Raw genomic sequence first — 18773 nt, 5'->3', positions numbered from 1 at the left:
ATTGCCGAACTTCATAAATCCACGCTTCGAAAAAACGAGATCCTCGGGGCATCGCAAATTCACAGATGAAGTTGACACGGGACTTTGCCGCCTCCCCGTGATGAGTACTTTCCTGCCTCACCCGCCCTTAAGGCTCTTTCTGGACCCTTCTAGAAACGGCGACTGTTAACGAAGCGCAAGTTGGCGGCTTGTTTTGGAGCAGTGGCGGGCGGGTGGCTGCGAGGTGAAACAGGGCGTTGGTGGTGAGGCGGGGTGGGAAGGCGAGGCGGGCCCGTGGCGGGCCGGCAGCTGTGAGGCGGGACGGGTAGACGGGGCCGCCCGGTGGGGCGGGACGGGTAGACGGGGCCGCCCGGTGGCGGTGGGGCGGGACGGGTAGACGTGGCCGCCCGGTGGCGGGGCGGGCCGAACCGGCGGCTCGGCGTCGGCAGAGGGCTCTGTGACACCGCCTTTCCCCCGGCAAAACGCAGTCGGCGGCGTGGATGGGGGGGGAGGGAGCGTGGGGATAATGCTTCCAACAGTCTGGTCTTAGTCTGGTAAACAGACTAGGAATTGTGGGCTAAATCCTTTTCCTCAAGCTTTGCACCAAGGCTGAGATCAGATGACTCAGTCCGGACTCATTATTTTAATAGCCTACAGCTAGTTCACATAGCAGCGGGAGTCCACAAAAAAGGCATTTAATTGTTGAAACTCAAACTGGTACATTGTAACTGCAGATTATAGTATTCAGATTTAAGTGATTCAAGTAATTTCTAAAGCTTTTCGCACAAGCAAACTGAAAGTTAAAATACTGATATTGTAATAAAAAGTAAATAAAACATACTTTTGTACATTAAGACCCAATTAAAAAGCATGATTTCATTTCACAAACTTTAAAACAGGCAGGTGATATTTGCCGGCATTACTACAGCTGTGTTTTACATTAGGAAATTAATTAAAATAGTCATTTATACTTTTTTCCACTTGCAGGTCTTAGGCCTTTCTGTATTACACCATGTACTTTCTCTTCAATCATTTTGTTACAGTGCATTTGTAATCTCGCTTAGCAGGCAACTTTTGTTGTTTTGTTGTTTGTTTTTTTTTTTCTTTTTCCTTACCTAATGAAAAACTGGCTTTCTGCAATAAGGCCGGCGAAGCAGATCAAACAAGGCTGAAGGAACTTCCCTGCTGTCTGCCTGAGAGGCAGCGCATTGTTAGTGATTCAGATGTCCGTCCTGTTCTTCCGCACCCTCGCAGGGTTTCACTGGCTTCATCAGATCACCCCGCGCTGGAGGTGGGAGGCTGGCGAGGGACATGAGGGAATGGTTTCTGTTAGACCCGGGGAAAACTGGGGGGGGATTTACTGCTCTCACATCCCTGCCTGGGTCTGGTACGACAGCACACCCCCAGAGTAACGGGGACAAAATTTTAAAATGCAAATCAGCGTTCTGCTTTTGTACCTCGCCGCTGAATAACGGCACCTCGGGAATTATTCTTGGTTCTTAGGTGCTTCCCCCAAAACTACTAATACAGTGATTACATAATGCACGGTTAACTTTGTCAGTCATTTTTTCCTCCAGGCAAATCAGCTTGAAGTGCAGAAAGGTACATTTTTAAAATAGCACATAATCGCACCAAAAAAAGTTTGTTCTTCCTTCGGTATGAAACAGCAAAAACACATATGATGGTTACCTTCTTCCTTCTCCACTTTCCCTTGTCTGTCTTCACCCAAACTTTCTTCCCTTTTAGGGGGAATCTTTCATATTGGCTGTTTTACGGATGCATGAATCGTTGCAGCAGAGTCTGAAGGATTTGAAGTGTTCAATTTGCCATTTTAGTGGGGCTGAGTTATTTGTAAGTTGCTATCGTCCTTCCAAACAACTCATGATGCCTGAAAATTTTGTTTATTAAGACCAGACATTTCACATTCCTAATGTTAAGATTGCTGCAATTTTCCATTATAAGCTTTACCCCACCCAGTCCTCTGAATAGAGATTTATAATACAGTTTTTAAAAATGCTTTTCCATCTAAATCTTCACGTACATTTTAAGCTTGGGAGAGCAGCATTTGAGTCGAACGCTTGTTCCCAATGGTGTATCGGTGTTCTTCCAAACAGATTTAGTGTTTCTTTAAAAATAAAACCAAACAGCAAAGGCATTTTAAGTGACTTTGGTGTCCTTGTATTTAAAAGAAACTCAGCATCTATAGGTTTTAAGAATTAATTTACTATGCAGCTTATTAGCACAGTTTCTTTTTACCAAATTTTTGCTGAGTGTGTGTTCTGGATTGCGTACTGTATCAATGCTGCTGGAGGAGCTGCTGCAAACAGTATGTGACGCATTTCTGAAAGACTGAAAAATGTGTTGGTTAATGTGTTTGACTGCTACTGTGTAAAATACCGAAGATTGGCTTATTTCCACAGATTGATATTAGGCACCCTTATAGCTAATAAGCAACACTTTGTGATAATATCTATTTTTAAATTCTTGCTTGATGAATCTGTCTTTGGGTGTTGACTTGAATTCTCAGTACTCGGTATGAAATGACACAAGAATACCCAAACATAAATGGAACATTACAGGAATAAAATATCTGACATTTCAGCTCCCTGCTTCTTAAAGCTAAAAGTCCTTGAGGCATCAATAAAATCAAACCAACCCCGACAGTAAAAGTACGTATCATGCGTACACAGATCTATTTCTATGTAGAACTGACTGAAATAAATTGGTTTTACATAAATAGTTATAATAAGCTCTTCAAGAAGGAAAGAGGGTGGACCAGTAATGGAAAAAAATATGATATTTTAGGTTAAGCACATCTGAAAGTAAAATGTCCTACTGGAATTAGGCAATTTGACAATACTGGAGCCTGTGCAGAGAGCCAGAGCAGGGCTGGTACACTACTTAGTCCCACGTAAGAACTATTTTAAGAGAAAAGTCAAACTTAGGAGATACAGACTCCTTATTTTTATTCTGTGAGCAGCTTAATTCCATCTTCTCCAAGGAGATTGGAACTTTATAATGTAGTTTCCAATTTCTACAAATAAAAAGGCAGATTCAATTTAACTCCCCCTCACTTTCCGTCCACTAAAATAAAAGTTAATTTTTTACTCTGCCTTGAAGAATTTTGCACTTACTTCATGTGAAAGCACAGAGTAGTCTAATAAGTCATAAAATGCCAAATAATAATATTTAAAATACTTAAACTGAGTAACTGATAGGTTAAGTTAGAGTATCACTGAAAAGATGCTGTCAGTAATCTTTCATGTGAGGCCATCTTTAGGCATTATAGTAACTTCATAGTAAGAAAATTAATTTGGGTATTTTGTATATGTGATGCAAATTTTAAAACTGTCAGAGTGCTTTTTTTAAAATTCTGTGTTTATAAAAAATACTCCAAATATGCAAATATGCCTTTGTGTTTCACATTATTGATGTCTGCTAAGATTCTCTGTAACATTTTACGGCCATGTGACATTACATTATTCTGTACATTAACGAGGATATGAACTGAAATGTAAGGATTCATGAAGTTATATTCAACAATTAATTAAGCAGTAATCCATGAAGTATTTGTTGTTAGCAGCAGGCGATGACTGGTGTGTTTGTTAATGGCCGTAAGCAAAGCCAAGGCTGATGGATGTCCTAATAAGCCTGTTCGTAAATGCAGGGAGGATGATTTCTGAAATGACGACCGCTGCGTTACACTAAAGGCAGGAGTTTGCTGCAGCCTTTTGCAAATCTGTCCCAACCGCGAGAAAGTCTGAAGTTCTATTTTTTTGCCAATGGCAAAACTCTGGAATTAGTTTGATAGGAAATAAGTTGATGTCAAGGCAGAGCACAGCGTAGGGAGCACTTTGATCGGGTGTGCTTGAGAAGGGTTGGCACAACTTTATTTTGCTTAACTATTGCCTCTCCATGGAAGCTACAGAATTTTGAAGTTGCAGTAAGTTACAGCTCCTTTCTGAAAGTCACTCATTTACTTCAAAATAGGGTGGAAAAAACTGGGGAAGGAGTGGGAGGGGAAAGGAAGAGAACTAGCGATACATCTCTAATGTTTTGGAAATTACTGTTGCTCTCTTAAGTTGATTTTATTGAGTTCTAATTTTGTTCCTTTTAAACACAGAGATGTCATTTGTTTATTTTAACAACAGCAGAAAAATTATGTGGACTTCTCCTCAAGTCCCCATCACCAGTCTAGTAATGAATTTTCATTATGAATGAAAAATCTAAAATAAGACTGCATCTGTCCTGATTACATTACTATTCTAATCTTATCTATGTGCCTTTTTTCTGACAGTTTTTTAAAAGTACAAAATAAAATGCAGTCCTGGATTTTGCATTTGCTGCATGACCTATACAGATTCAAGGGAAAAAAAAAAAAGGCCAAAATAACATGTTGGGGTTTTTTTAAAAAAAAGTCCTGCTTTGGAAGACTCAGAACAGAATATTCATTTCTAAGTAAACAGCTATTTTTATGGTGGGGGGAACATACAACACTGATTTAATTTTTTAAAATTTTAAATTAAAAATTACTCTGGTGCTCCATGGAAAGTAGATATAGTGCTATAACTGTAAGCATGGTGCTAACAGATTAAAGGGGGTCAAAAAAAAGAAACACAGAAGAAAAAGCATTTTTCCCAAACAGAAAAATATTAAAATAAATATATAATAAATGCGTAATACATTAAATAAATATGAAATGGGAAGGTAGGGCTTATGTCCAGTGTTTGGGATTTCTGTTAAACTAAATGTGCAGTGTCATTCACACTGATGTTTTTGTCTGTGTATTCCTGAAATCAAGAGATACTAAATTCCCTTCCACTGCTTGTATTGATCAACAGTGAATAAACACATATGTTTTACTGTAGGCAAGTATATGGTTTGGGATGGTTAGGTAATTGCTGCTTTATTTTTATTCCATTTGAGTGCTAATAGATTATTTGGCATATCACCATCCATTAGCTGCACTTTACATATGAAATTGCTCAATCTTCTGAATCTATTTTCCATGCTAGAAGCACAAAATATCTACTTGGTGGATATTTTATAGTGTCTTATTGTATCCTTTAAGAACGTGTGAAGAGCAGGCGATTAAACACACTGAACTCTTGTTCATATTGAACAGATTTCCTAAGGTTGCAGCCCTGAGTCTGCTGACAGCAATACGAGGACGGCTACATGTTGTGTTCGAGTTTTTTTTCAGTGACAAGGCAGAAATGCAATGCAAAGTCTGCTCTTAACTTTTTTTTTAATGTACATGTGCATCCAAATAATCTCTATGACATCTGTTGAAGATGCACATATTCAGAAGAATGCGTATTATAATGTGGCTGATTTTATGGGGATAATATTTTTACATCTTGAGAAAACAGGTTGAATAATGGAAATAATAATGGAAATGAAAGAATTGTACCAGCAATAAATTATCCCTAACACTAATAATAAAAAGAAATCTGATTATGTCCTGTCTCTCTAAGATACGCATCAGTTTGTCATAAATATTCCTTATTTAGAACATAGGGAAAGCTTTCAGTAGATGGGTCTGAGTACAGCTGGCACTGAGAATGAACACTGAATTCCTTTGTAAGACCTGATCTCAGATGAATGTGCATGTTGAAGTCCAACTTAGTTGCACGGTGTTCCTGCGGGAACTGGGCTGGAAAAGTTCTTTTCAGAAACTCAGAAATGCCCTTTAATGATTTGTTTGATCTGGTTAGAGCCTGTTGTGAAATGTGATACAGGGATTATTATTTTGTGCTCTTTCTTCCCCATTTTTAATGTTTTTTGTGAAATCAGCAAAAACAAGACAAGCAAGAGGGAGTTTTGTATAAACCATATGCTTTAGCACTATGCAAATACTCTGTAATCTAAATAGCGTGGAGGCATGTGTGTCATTATGCACGCATCTTTATGGGGCTTTTTCACACTGACATTTCTTTTTAGGGCTTGGCTAAAACTGTAATGGAAGATCTCTAACGAAAAAAAAAATGGTTGGTAGCTTCTGTGAAGCAAGAGAGGTTTGTACAGAGCTGCAGAATACTTCTGTTTCCCCCACACTACAAACAATGGTATGTGAAAGCGCTCAAGGGTGTTCGTCAAATAACATGAGTTAATGGATGGTATGAAACTTGCTCATCTATTTCTTTCCTCATTATCACACGCATGGTGTGGCAAGGCATTACTGGGGGTGTTGATTGTCTTTGCTTTGGCCCAATTTTCTGCAGTTCAACTGAGAAAAGCCTTTCACCCTTCCCAGGAGACAAGACAGCCTAGCGCTGAACTCCCACCATTTAGATTCCACCAGACTTCTCCTCTAACCCAATAGACGTTCAACTTAACAGTTGTCTCCTCTTCCCAGCATTAGCTAAACCAAACCACGTTGCTTTGTCTTTGCTTGTAGAGGTGGCACAAGGTGCAGAGGACAGTTCCCGTCACTAGTGCGTTGCAGGGTCCACAGAGTCCCACCTTACTGAAATGGGGTCCTGCCTTGAGAAGTAGGTCCTCCTAATCCCTCTGCAAAGTAGAGGTCTCCTAAAGTTTCGAAATACTGTACAACCAGAAGTGCTTTCCATCCTAGCCTTTTGTTTTTTCCCCTAAACACTGCTAATGGAAGGAAGACTGGGAGTTAAAATTACCATCCCCACCTCATTTCTCTTGGTACGGCACTGACAAAGAATTGCATAAATATTTTTAAATATAAGTGGGAAAAGATTGAGGGGAAATGCAGATATATCTAGCACCTTGCTCTGATAGGTGTAAAGAGTAGCAGGAGAACTTATGTTTGGCCTTCATGTATGTATGTAGTTAAGTATGTAGTATGTCGTTAAGCTAGTGTGTGCCCTGTCTGTCAAGTAAGTTTGACCACTTTTGATCTAAATATAATACAACCAGAAGGTAGCACAAATCTGCTGTAAAGCACCATGGATTTTTTTCCTCCTCTTTCCTATAAATCTTGAAGTTGACAAAGTGTTGGTTAAGGAACAGTCTGCTGAAATGCAAGTGGTGGAAGCTCAGCAGCTTCTTATGATTTCTTATGTTCTGGGAAAGGTGATGGGCTTTTCTCAGTACAGGTTAGCCAAATTAGGCAAACAATAATATGAGCTGAATGTTACTGTCAGTGTTTTCCTGTAATTACCGCTGTGATAACAAGAAAAGGTCAGAACAAATTCTGTTCTACCTTTTCCCGTCGTGGTTTGGTGCGGCGAGGCACAGGACAAGGTGTGTATGTTACTGTCAGGTCGTGCTGTCATTTTTTTTAAGCTGGTGTGCAACTGGGCAGTGCTGTGGAGCAGTCCTGGGATTGGGCATCTCCACAGCATAATCTTTGTTTTGCAAGCTCAGAATAATCCCCCTGCCCTCTCTAGTGTGCGTGCAGTAACTGGAGATGATAGACTTGTGATTGCATCATCTCCTCTATGTATGTTTTGGAGACCAGATCGTGAAGAAGCCAAATGTAGCAAATTAATATTCACATCCCACAAGGTAGCTGTGATGCATCTTTTTCACTGTCTGTGTAAATGTCTGCGGGCATAGGAATACATCTGGTCTGAGCAGAGCTAACGGCAAGGAAGAGGAGGAAAGGGTGCCTCATTCCCTGATGACCATTATTAAAAGAAGTTATGTTCTGAAGGGCAATCTGTATGGTTTTTTTCCCTTTCCAGTGAGATCTCACGTAACAACTTCCAGTTTATTTGCAGCTCACTTTTATAACTACCTTTACCCTCCATCTGGGTGTAAGAGTCCAGAGCTCTTAAACTGTCTTAGAATTGTGTGTAGTAAGAATTTTATGACAAACTAACTGACACCGTCATGTGAGTCATACTGGGGCATGATCCTGAAACAGTGGGTACACGCTAGTAGCTCAAGGAAGTTTCTGGGTGAGTGTGTTCTGCTTCTGTTCTTTCTTGATTCCAAAGCTTTTGGGGGCAACAGGACTTCTAAACATGGCAAAGGTTTGATTTGAAAAAGGCTTTTTTTAAAATTTGGACATAGCCTCTGCTTTTTTTTAAAAAAAAAACTTTTTATGTTGGTAACAACTGCTAATGCTGGTTGTCTTATATTGCCACCTATATGGAGGTTGTGCAACAATTTCCATTATAAGACTCTTTCAGTTGCTTATTATGTTGCCAATATTGAGCTGTTTGGGCTGAAATTTTCCATGCTGGGTGTCTCCCTCAGGCTGAATTTCTTGGGAAAGTTTCAATAAAAATACTTGAACCATTCCAGGGAATGAGAGGAGGGGGGAAATACTATATTTTGCTCATGTTTATTAAACTTGCTGCAAGCACTTGATGCAGAAATCATTGCACCTACGTGTTTTGGAGCAGGAGGTTGAATTATTAAGAAGGTGAAAGGGCGAGGAAATTTAAAATGGGGGTAGAAGAGATTTTTTTTCTAAGGAATGGGCTCCTCCCTCACATTTTGAACCATCTGCAAGAAGGCACACAAACCCATACTTGTCAAAATGGGGTCAGTGAATGGCTGGGAACTGAATGATTCTCCTTGTTCCACTGCGCCTGCGTGGTATATTAGATTTGGAGACAGAGGCTTATGAGGTGTAAATACAATCCCGTGCAACAGGGAGGATGGCTAAAATCTGCGTAGTGGTAGAACTAGGGAGGCAGGGTTATGGAGTTGAATAAGAGTTGAAAATAGCAGAGGTAGATTTGTTCAGCAAGGAGATGGTTCTGAAGATGGTGAGAGAGGCAATTAAGCAACGAGATGGGATTTAACCAAAGTGGTCTTACAGCAGCCTTTGTTAGTTACAGTTCATTTTCAGTTTCCCACACATCTTATGCATTTAAATGAGGCAGGGAAAATTGTATGCAATCATGTAATTTAGAGACCAGTATTCAACCTTAATTCCAGCATGTTTCATTTCTGAGCACTTGATATTGCAACCATAATGTACTTTCAACGTGAAAATTAGAGCCTTAGTTGGAAATGGCATTGTACACCCATCATTATAAGCTTTGAAGACCACCACCATAGTTAGGCATGAGTCTAGTACTGCATTTCAATTCAATTGCTGAGAAATGTTTTATTTTAATACATTTAGAAAAATTTCCTTTTCAAAACTATAGCACTGCCGGTGCTTCAGCAAACATGTATGGGACTGTTTGGATCCGAAAAGGTTAATTGAATACTTGAGATACCAGAAACTAAACTTCTTAACAGACTCTGCCTTCCATTTCTCTCAGGTTCACAGTGTAGACAACAAATGATGTTTTGGAGTATACCCAATTTGTTTAGCCCAAATGGGAGCGAGTTAACAGGACAGGGAGAAGTTTCAGCTATAACTTCAGATTTTCCTGATTTTTATGGACTTCAACCAGACTGGTTATGCCTCAATATTATTTTAACATTGTTATTTGTGGCTGAGTTTATTACATAGCAGCTTTCATGCTGCTGCTGTTAATATCTCACACTTGAGGTTATCTTCCAAGTTTTCAAGGATTTATAAAGTTGCCATAACATTTTCTTAAGGAATAAGGCTTCCCATCCAGAAGCAAGCATACATCATAGTACACATTCCAAAAATAGTGAATTAGATGTTTCCTAGTTAGAGGAAAGCAAATATGTACTGAATGCCCATTTTATTAAGATCCTTTTACTTCTTTTTTTCTTGAATGAAATTTAGACTCCTGTTTGGGAGCTGTGTTGTCAATAATGTCTGCTCTCTTTTTTAGAGAAGAGAAATTTTAAACTGAACTGTTGCTATGGATATCTGCTTTTTAAATATTATCTTCTTAAAGAATGCCATATCTGGGTTTGACATGATGTATTGTCTCTGTTCGAAGAAGATAAGCTATGTCATATAGCTGTTTATTAATGTCTGTGGACTGTGTGCTGATGTTACGTATCATGGCAAAGATCCACTTATTAATGCCTTCATGGTACGGATGGACAGGATACATCTTTATTGCTCTAACGGTACTTAAAATGTTATGCCGTGCTGTTTTGAGGCTGTATTAAAGCACACAGATGTCTTTTGAAAAAAAAAAAAAGCTAAGTTTAGATATCTAGGCAATTTTTTTATTTTATATTTGCCACAGATGCCTAAAAACCCCTTCTTTCATTCGTGGTTTGCCAAGGTTGCAAGAGCTCATCATGTAAAGCTTGTGTCTTGGCTAAAACCTGGTTTACTCTTTGTAACCTGGTCAGACCAATGTCTGGTTGTAACTTAACTTCTTATTCTGTGTCACAGGCTAGTGCCTGTTGTTTTATTCACTGACGAGTGTAGTTTGTACTTTAGCATGAAGGACAGAGGATTATAACGACCAAGGGGATTTACTTCAGCCTGTCTTCTTAGGAATCCTTCAAGATGACTCCTTATGCAGAGAAGGGGAAAGAGCAAGGATTAAAATACTGCTTGAATGCTAGGTGAATGAGGTCTGAGTTGCAGAGAACCCATTGTGGGAGAACCACAAGTGAGGGTTAATGCAGATACCAGCAGCGATGCTTTGAATGCCACCATAATGCACTATCAGGTGTTCTGGTGTAACTTTGTGTAGGCACTTGGAATAAAAGTGGTTTTTTTCACTTGAATTGTTCTTTTTTTGGAAAGAATCAGAAGAAAAGTGCAAAAAAAAGCTATTTTTATTCCAAGTGAGAGAGCCCATGCAAACAGTTGCGCTGCTGGAACTACTGCACTACTTGTGCATGACTTGTGTCATGCTGGTGGAACGGCCGCTCAGCATCCAACAGACACGAACGTGGAGCATTAAGCCTTCAGCAGCAAGTACCAAAGCTCTGCTGGGAGACCGCGTTTGGTTTTCAAGGGTTTGGAACTCTGATTTGAGGAATTGCAATTTAATTGGACATCTTTTATGTCAGGCAACTTCATCTAAAACCTTTAGAAAAAGGAACTGATTATCTTAATTGGAAATAATGTATCTATACCATGCAATTCTTACTATCCCTTTGACCTTCAGATTCAATACATTTGCCCCAAGCATTTTTATCCATTATATCTACTCAGCTACTTTTTCACAGAAGGATTGAATGTACTTATTGTAAAGGATTGAGTATAGTTATTTTAATATTGTGTGCAATGCTGATATCTGGTTGGAGTTTAAAAAAAAAATTGTGTGTTTGCACATGATGCGAATGTCTAATATAAGTTCTATAAAAATCGGAAGCAAATGGCACAGATCTTAAACACTGAAATAAAGCTGTTGATGGAGAAGCTTGTATTCTTGAAATCTGTGTATTGCAGAGAAACTTGTCATGGTTGCGTTTGAAGCTTTGTTTGGTCACTGAGGGTGAAAAATTATGACTTTACTGTTCACAAGCAAGCTGTAGGTATTTCAAGCCTCTCACTCTCATGATTGTCCTTGTTCTAGATTTATGACTGATGCAGCTCGACGTGAGCAGGAGTCTTTGAAGAAAAAGATTCAGCCGAAACTCTCTTTGACTTTGTCAAGCACAGTGTCCCGTGGGAATGTATCTACACCACCTCGCCACAGCAGCGGAAGCCTTACTCCTCCAGTCACCCCTCCAATCACTCCCTCCTCTTCATTTCGCAGTAGTACTCCTACAGGTAGGCACCTACCATTTGATTTATCCCAAATAAACTAGTGATTTTGCTACGTGGCATTTGAAGAACAATAGACATACTGAGGCATTGGGAAGAGGATCCCCTAAAAATAAAACAGAAAAGTTTTGAGCTCTTTTATTTGTGTTTGCTTTGCAATCTCTAAAATGTGTTTGAGCATTTGTTTCCAAACTATTTTCTAAAGCAGAGAAGGACACTAACTTTAAAAATCACAGCTGAAATTATTACATGAAGAAACTAACCTTACCAGGAATACCAAATGTGCAAAAAAGACCTCTCATGTATCAGTAGGAGAGCTCTGCACATGGTGCAGTGCCAGTTTAAGATGCAAGTAAAAGTGCTTGGGATCTTCCCCTGGTCCTTTCTTCCTTTTTTTTTTTTTTAATTTTTTTTGAGGGGGAGTTGAATTCATAGATAAACAAGTGGACAGGGAGGAATGTCAACTGCTCTCATCATGTAGACATGACTGTCATTAGGAAACTACGTTCAAAAAAAGTATGAATAAAGTGATCTGTGTTTTCTTCAAAAGCAAGTATTCCAGTGATTTTTCCCAGGTATAAAATTCCTGGGAATTTTTTTGCACTGATTAGAGAAACTGATAATTGCTTGCTGAGCTGAACCAGACCTCTTGTCCTGAGTCAGTCTGGTTTACATTAGGTAGACATCTTGTGTGATAATTCTGATACACTTCAGATTAAATACCAATATTTCCTTCTGAAAAGATGTCTATTCTGTTCTGTAGTAAACAGGTTCAACATTTCATTAATAGTAAATCACGAGAATCTATGCTTTGATAAACTGTTGTGCCATGTGTTTTATGTAAGCTATTTAATGTTTTAGTCTTAATAATTAAATGGAAAAGTTGTAACGGTCCTTGTGACACTCTGGAAGTTCTGAAATGGAATTGGTTGTTCAGTGTGTCCCTGGATAAGAAAAAGGGAACCATGTTGAGAACAGCTAAATGATGAAGTCCTAATGTAATACGGAAAATTTTACAAGTAAGATTTTCTTAATTATCTCCTGTTTGAAACTGATTCATTTCCTTGACATCCTACAGATGTCAAGGAATTTCTGCTTTATTTTGTTTTACTTTTTGTACAGCTCATCCTGGAAGGCTAATTCATGATGTGGTCAGGTAGTATAACTTTGCACATCTGTCAGGAACATTGGTTAGCAGTGTACTCTTCGAAACATGTTCAATCAAATACTGAAGAAAAAAAAAGCCAGTATCTGTCTACTGAAATACTTCTGGTTTTATTATTTATATATTTTTCAAACTTTTTCAGTTACTCAGAGTGCTGTTTTACCTGTAGCTAGGAGAATCAGCTTGTTTTGGCTAGCTGCATTTTTGGGAGTCCTGCCTGCCAGGTTATAAATAATACCACCTTCCACTTTCTGCACCCGTTGTTCCAAGTTCTCCGTTGGAGCCCTGTTCTAAGGTTAGGGTTTGTAATAGCCTGGTAGCAAAAACTGTATATTCTTTCTGGAAGATTTTTTTTTTTTCTTTTTAACAACTATCAACTGAGCTGCATTTCAGCAGCCTCACCCCAGAATTTCCATTTTTGTCATCTTAAAAAGTTTCTCTGGACCTAACATAAGTGTTGAGATTTTTTTCCTGATAACTGCAGAATTTTTCGCAGTGTTTGCTTGGCACAGGACTTTGTTCTCCATGATGGTTATGACTTATATAGATGAGGTGCTTCAAGTCCTGCCACAGCTGAGTTTTGCTTTCTGTCAGGGCAGTGCCTGCTGAGGGAGCCCAGGAAGGGCAGCAGGCTAATTTTAGACGGGCAGCTCACATGTCTGTTACTGGCTGATGCGAGTCTTTTTCCCTCAAGTGCAAGTATATACAGCAGTCAACTAGTAAGGTGATAAAACCAAGGATAGTTGGCAAGATCTGTTTCAGGGAAACAATTTAGAGTATGTAAATCATCCTGCATTTCAGCCTTGCAGCGCCTACACAGCTTTCAAGCCCTGCAGGCATACCCTCCACTGCATCCAGTGCGAATGAAGAATATTGCTGTATTCCTTCTGTGCGATCCTGTTTGATTTGTGCTCCGAGCAAACTCTTGTTAACTCGTCTTTGAATACAGGTAAACATGTATGTTGTGGTAACTTAAGAAAATAAAGAGGCTGTTTTTCCTTAGGTTGCTTGAAAGGGCATCATCTGGGTTGGTGTTATTTGTCATAATCCAAATATAATGGTTGTCATGATCCTTCTTTAGACCTATACTTTGTCAAAAATAAAATGGGATTGCTTTGACCCAATTTGTTAATGAAGCATTCAGAATGGCAGTTTTTCTTTTATTATCTTCCATCTCAGTTGTTCGACGCTTTGTTAGGGCATGAAATGTCAGCGGTGTGCCTGGCATTACTGTCGCTGCACGAGGTGTAACTGCAAGACGATGCCACTTTAGATGCCAGAGAGCAAGCACACCTTACAGGCTGGTGAGACGGCAGACAAGTACACACGTCCCTTAGCAGAGAGTGGCTGTTTGCCATTCTCATTCAAGGTAGAAAGCAGGAACCTTACTGATCTTTAGGGTCCCATTTTCAATGTGCTGTCCTCGCTTTACGTATGCTGCTCGTCTTGGCTTCGCTAGGTGCGGTTGTCTTGTCTTGGGTAAAGCCACCAGCTGCCTGAATCCCAGTCACCTTTGGCCATGTCCTTACAGCTAAGTCCTGCCATTTCCTCATGCTGTTAAGCTACTGTTGTCATTTTTTCAGCAAAGCATAATTTCATATAATGATCTCTCACCCATGTATTGGCCAGACTCAAACCCACTTAGCTTGTGAAATTTGATAAGAAACAGTTCAAGGTGGTTTGGCTGCAGAGAATGTATGAGTTCTGCAGTAAAAACCTGTGCCAAAACACTACGGGCCAAATTCGCAGACAGAACTGAGCAGCTTCCAAGCTGACACACATACATGCCACAAACATTGCACGCATATGTGTAGCACCTTCTTCTGTGTAAATGAGATTACTCATGTAGAAGCAGAAATATTCAGCAAAGTGTGCTCTTCTAAGGCTCTTCTCAGGTAATGGGGTAGACACATATTTATCTGCAGACTCTGTATGTGTTAGTCCCCTGAAATGGCCCGTTTGTGGTTTTGGTGGGAAGCAGAAATGCAGCAGTTAATTTTCTATACCTCCCGTCTGTTCCCTCAGGGGTGACTGGCATGTGCTCTCCACTTATATTTGGCTTTTTGTTCCCTCTACTATAACAAGTTTTCTCTTCTTCGTAAGACCTGCGTCCTCTAATGATTGTAGAAAGTTCACTTTAAAAATTTGTTCCAGTTTTCGTTTTAACAATAGTGTCTCCCTGGAGACGTTGTTTAGCAGGCTTACATGCTCTTGCTAGAGTTCGCAGGCAGGATTTAGTGAAAGAAATGGCTTCCATCAGCAATACAGACTCCTTAGGGTGATAGGGAAATATAGCTAAGTAGCACCAGCAAGTAGGTTATTTTGGAAAGACGTTAACAGTCTGCAAACATTGAAATATCTCTTTATTTAAGGAGCACTCAATTAAGTCACAATAACTTATGTTGCCTTTATTTTTAAATGTCAATTTTAAACCCACAAAACTAATTAAGTCTAGTTACAGATAAAAATGGGGCTGACATTGCATCTTTAACATACGCTGTTAATTTTTTAAATGTTTTCATACATCTATGTGGCTCACAGATGAAATTTCCACCCCTGACTTCCTGGCTTTTGAGTGTGAGTCAGAGGATTGACGTTCCTTTGAAAACTATCATATCTCTTCATACTGAAAAACTTTAAAAAATAGACTCAGTTCTAGTAACTTATTGGTAATTCATTATTAAAATAACCTGGTCCTAATTTTAGTCACAAAAGTAATTCATAGTAACGAGTCTCAGACTTATAAAAACAAAAAAAAATAATAAAGCCAAATTTGCATTGAAGAAGTGCCAAAAATTATCTGAAACCACTGGTTTGTGTGTGTTTGTTTTTTCTTCCATATTTATGACAACTTTTTCTTTTTTTTCTTTTTTTTTTTTTTTATGATTCCAGGCACGGGATAGTAAATTTCAGCCTGGAGTGAATTTTTGGTTTTCTTATAAATCCCAAAGCAAGAGTGTAATACCACCAACTGGCTTCTTAATGGCTCAACCCTAAGTCGTGCCCACTCCCCCCAAAAAAGCTGAAATACATGAAAACCTCATAGTTAGCATTACATTTTGCTCTGAAGAAACTGGCTCTCAGACCTCCTTTCCTGTTGATTTTTGTTTTAATAGATTGCAAGTTATAACATTTATGCTGTTTTAATAGGTTTATAGACGTACTTAGTGGCTGGTGGTGCTGGGCAGCGATGGCAGCCAGGCCTGGCAGGGAGCGCTGAGGATGCTGCGCTTGGCTGGAAAAGCGTCTGTCGGTCCTTCCACTTATAAAGGAGGTGAAAGAGTCAAGTTTTCATGGGTGGTCATAGCTGACCCCCGGAGAGAACTGGCAAGTCCCGTTTTGATTTGCAGCTGTCATTTAAGTAGGTGACTAACTGTTGGTTTGTCTTATTAATTAGGATAAATGCCTTTCTGGGGAGTCGTATTTGATTGACTGCATTCGAAGGATTTTGCCTTTCCTTAATATGTCCAGCTTCCTTGAAACTTCCACTTGCTCAAACTCAGTATGTACAAAAATGACCCTATTTTCTACCCACAGAAAATACCTAACTTTTCAATCACCTTTTTCTTTCTAGTAAAACATGAAAGTAATAATTAATTTGAATTTGGAGTAAAAAATACTTTGTAGGATTTCCCTTAACATTTAAGGAATCTAAGATCTAAACAGTGATACTGTAATCAAATACACCTAAAAATTCAGTACAGCAATATTTTAAGACTTTAAAAGAAAACTGCGGCTGAGGCTTTTCAAGTTACTACTATTGATAAAAAACCATTACATTTACCATCTGAGGATTACATTAGAATGATGATTTAGTAGATATATAGTAACCAAGTAGTTTTTTAGATATATAGAGCATATTCTTAAACTGAAATCAAGACCATTTTGTAGCTGTGTCAGTAATCCTAAAGCTGGACTGTTTCAGACACTTGAACATATCATGTGAAATGGGCCAATTTATTTCTAATAAATCATACAAGTGGTGAACCATGACTTTATGTAATATGTGATGCAAAGACAGGAAGTGAAATTCAATATATTTTCAGGCACAAAAAAAATGTCTTCAGGTACTGTGTATTTTCAGAGCCTGCTGTAATTAGAAATACTTTCGATACCTAGTGTGACTGCCTTCTGAAATATCTATAATGATTTTACATATATTTGTGTTTGTGGTAGGCTTAGTTAATAAAGAGTCACATCCCATTTACATCATTAGGGAATATCTTAGAAGATGAAAATAGTATATATGTAAACTTTTATTCTATAAAACTAATAGATTCTTACAACTTAGACTATTAATCTTTTATTCAGCTGCATTTTGTTCAGGATTCAGATGCAACTACTGACAAAAGAGTGACCAAAATTACAGCTTCCTTCTTGTGTTAACAAGAGCTCTTGCTACTGATGAAATAATTTAGAGCTTCATTGTTCCCTCTATGGGTGACTAATTTACAGGGGAGGAAACTCTCCATATTACAACTAAGGATCTCCTTTGTCCTCCTGCCAAAGACAATTGGGACTCAGAAATGGATCTGCGAGGATCCACCTTGCTTCTGGTCCATTAAGGATTTGTCCGTTCTGGGAAGCAAAGGACTGTGTGGCAGTTTTGAGTTTTCCCAATAAACCTTGATGTTTCCAGTAATGTTTACCTCAATTACATATTGTTCCTATAATTCTGCTGTGTAGCATTTGCCTGCATGGACAACTCATGAAGGAATCCCAAGAGCCTTCTCGTGAATCTGTTGCCTTTTCTTTTCCAAGAAGGCAAAAGTTGAGAGAAAACCACCCATTGTTTGGTGGTAATAGCAATCAAAAACACAATAGCAACCAGCCGTTGGAACTGGGCATTGAAATGGAATAACAGGCATGCCGGAAACTAATACGGTTTCGATTCTAAGTGTGTGTTTAATTTCTGTTACTTTAAGTTGTTTAAAAAATGTGTTGTTGTAATGCAAAAGCTCATTCCTCTTCATAGATATCAAAGCAGCTAACATTTCAGTACAGTTTCCATATGTTACGCTTTCAGCAATGAAGTAATCATATGGCGCAGACAGCTGCTATGCAGAGTGCTATAGCAGCACGTTAAACAGAATCCAGCAAGAAAAAGAGACCTGTTTAGCTAAGCTGCTTCTAAGCTTAAAGGGGACAGTAGAAATCTAAAATAACAGAGTGTCCCCCCACAAATGAATTGAGGACTGAGAGGAGGAAGAGTTTAGGTGCTCAGACTTTTTTTGTTCATGGTTGTGCTATTAATACGTAGCCAAATTAATCTGAATTTGTAGCAGAACTGCTATTTATATAAGAACCTCTGGCTTCTGTCAGCAGGTGGCATTTCTGAACTCCATGTTAGGTTGAAGCAGGGTGGACCGCAGATGGGCTCACTACTGCGATGGCTAGAGAGAGATTGGTCTCTTGTGGTGGGCTACTGCTTTTAAATATAGTGAACTGCAAAATATTCTTCGATTAAGGTTTTGAATGTCCTTGAAATTAAGACTTGCGAGTCAGGACAAGTCAGTAGAAACAAGCACACGTTGATGGCTTTTTGAAAACCATGCTACAAATTCAGGTCATGTGCACTTAAGCATATGGTTAATGTTAAGCACCTAATACTGAAGAGGTGAGTGCCTGACTTCAGGCACATAACAAGCGTTTTGTCAGACCGTAATGAAGTATTCTGCACTTGCAGAGCTGCAAGCTCAAGAATTTATGTATGCACAAAAGCCAAATTTTAGCCATTCACTTCAAAAACTCTTCACCTGCGTTAGCATATTGTAAGTGCTCAGGTTTAATTATTACACCTTATGTTAATGTAGCGTAATATCATGCAGACGTAATTGAAGGAATAATGAAAAGTAGAAATATGAGATCAAATCCCAGGGCTCTTTTATTAAATCATTGCTGAGAAGTGGGCCGAGAGTGCTACATTTTTGTGTGTTTGACTTATGGGGTGCCTAGCACAGTAAAGCACGAATCAAGCGAGTTCTACTGCAGCTTGAAAAAACACACTTTCAGATGTCTGAGGAACCATCTCATTAGTTGTTCATATTGACAGAAGTTTCTACTTGCTTAATTGCCTGTTCAGAGACTGAAGAA

The 18773-nt window shown here is 39.0% G+C and overlaps 1 protein-coding gene across 1 annotated transcript in view; it reads left to right on the top strand.

Moving 5' to 3' along the window:
- Positions 1–18773, top strand: part of JAZF1 (JAZF zinc finger 1) — a 190272-nt gene that overhangs the window by 149196 nt on the left and 22303 nt on the right. The window contains exon 3 of the mRNA XM_065629477.1: positions 11325–11521. Within this exon, the coding sequence (XP_065485549.1) occupies positions 11325–11521 (197 nt within the window). The remainder of the gene's footprint in view (positions 1–11324; positions 11522–18773) is intronic.

Source organism: Caloenas nicobarica, chromosome 2, assembly GCF_036013445.1.
Source record: "Caloenas nicobarica isolate bCalNic1 chromosome 2, bCalNic1.hap1, whole genome shotgun sequence".
Taxonomy (NCBI): Eukaryota; Metazoa; Chordata; class Aves; order Columbiformes; family Columbidae; genus Caloenas; species Caloenas nicobarica.
This window is presented reverse-complemented; position numbering and strand designations above follow the sequence as displayed.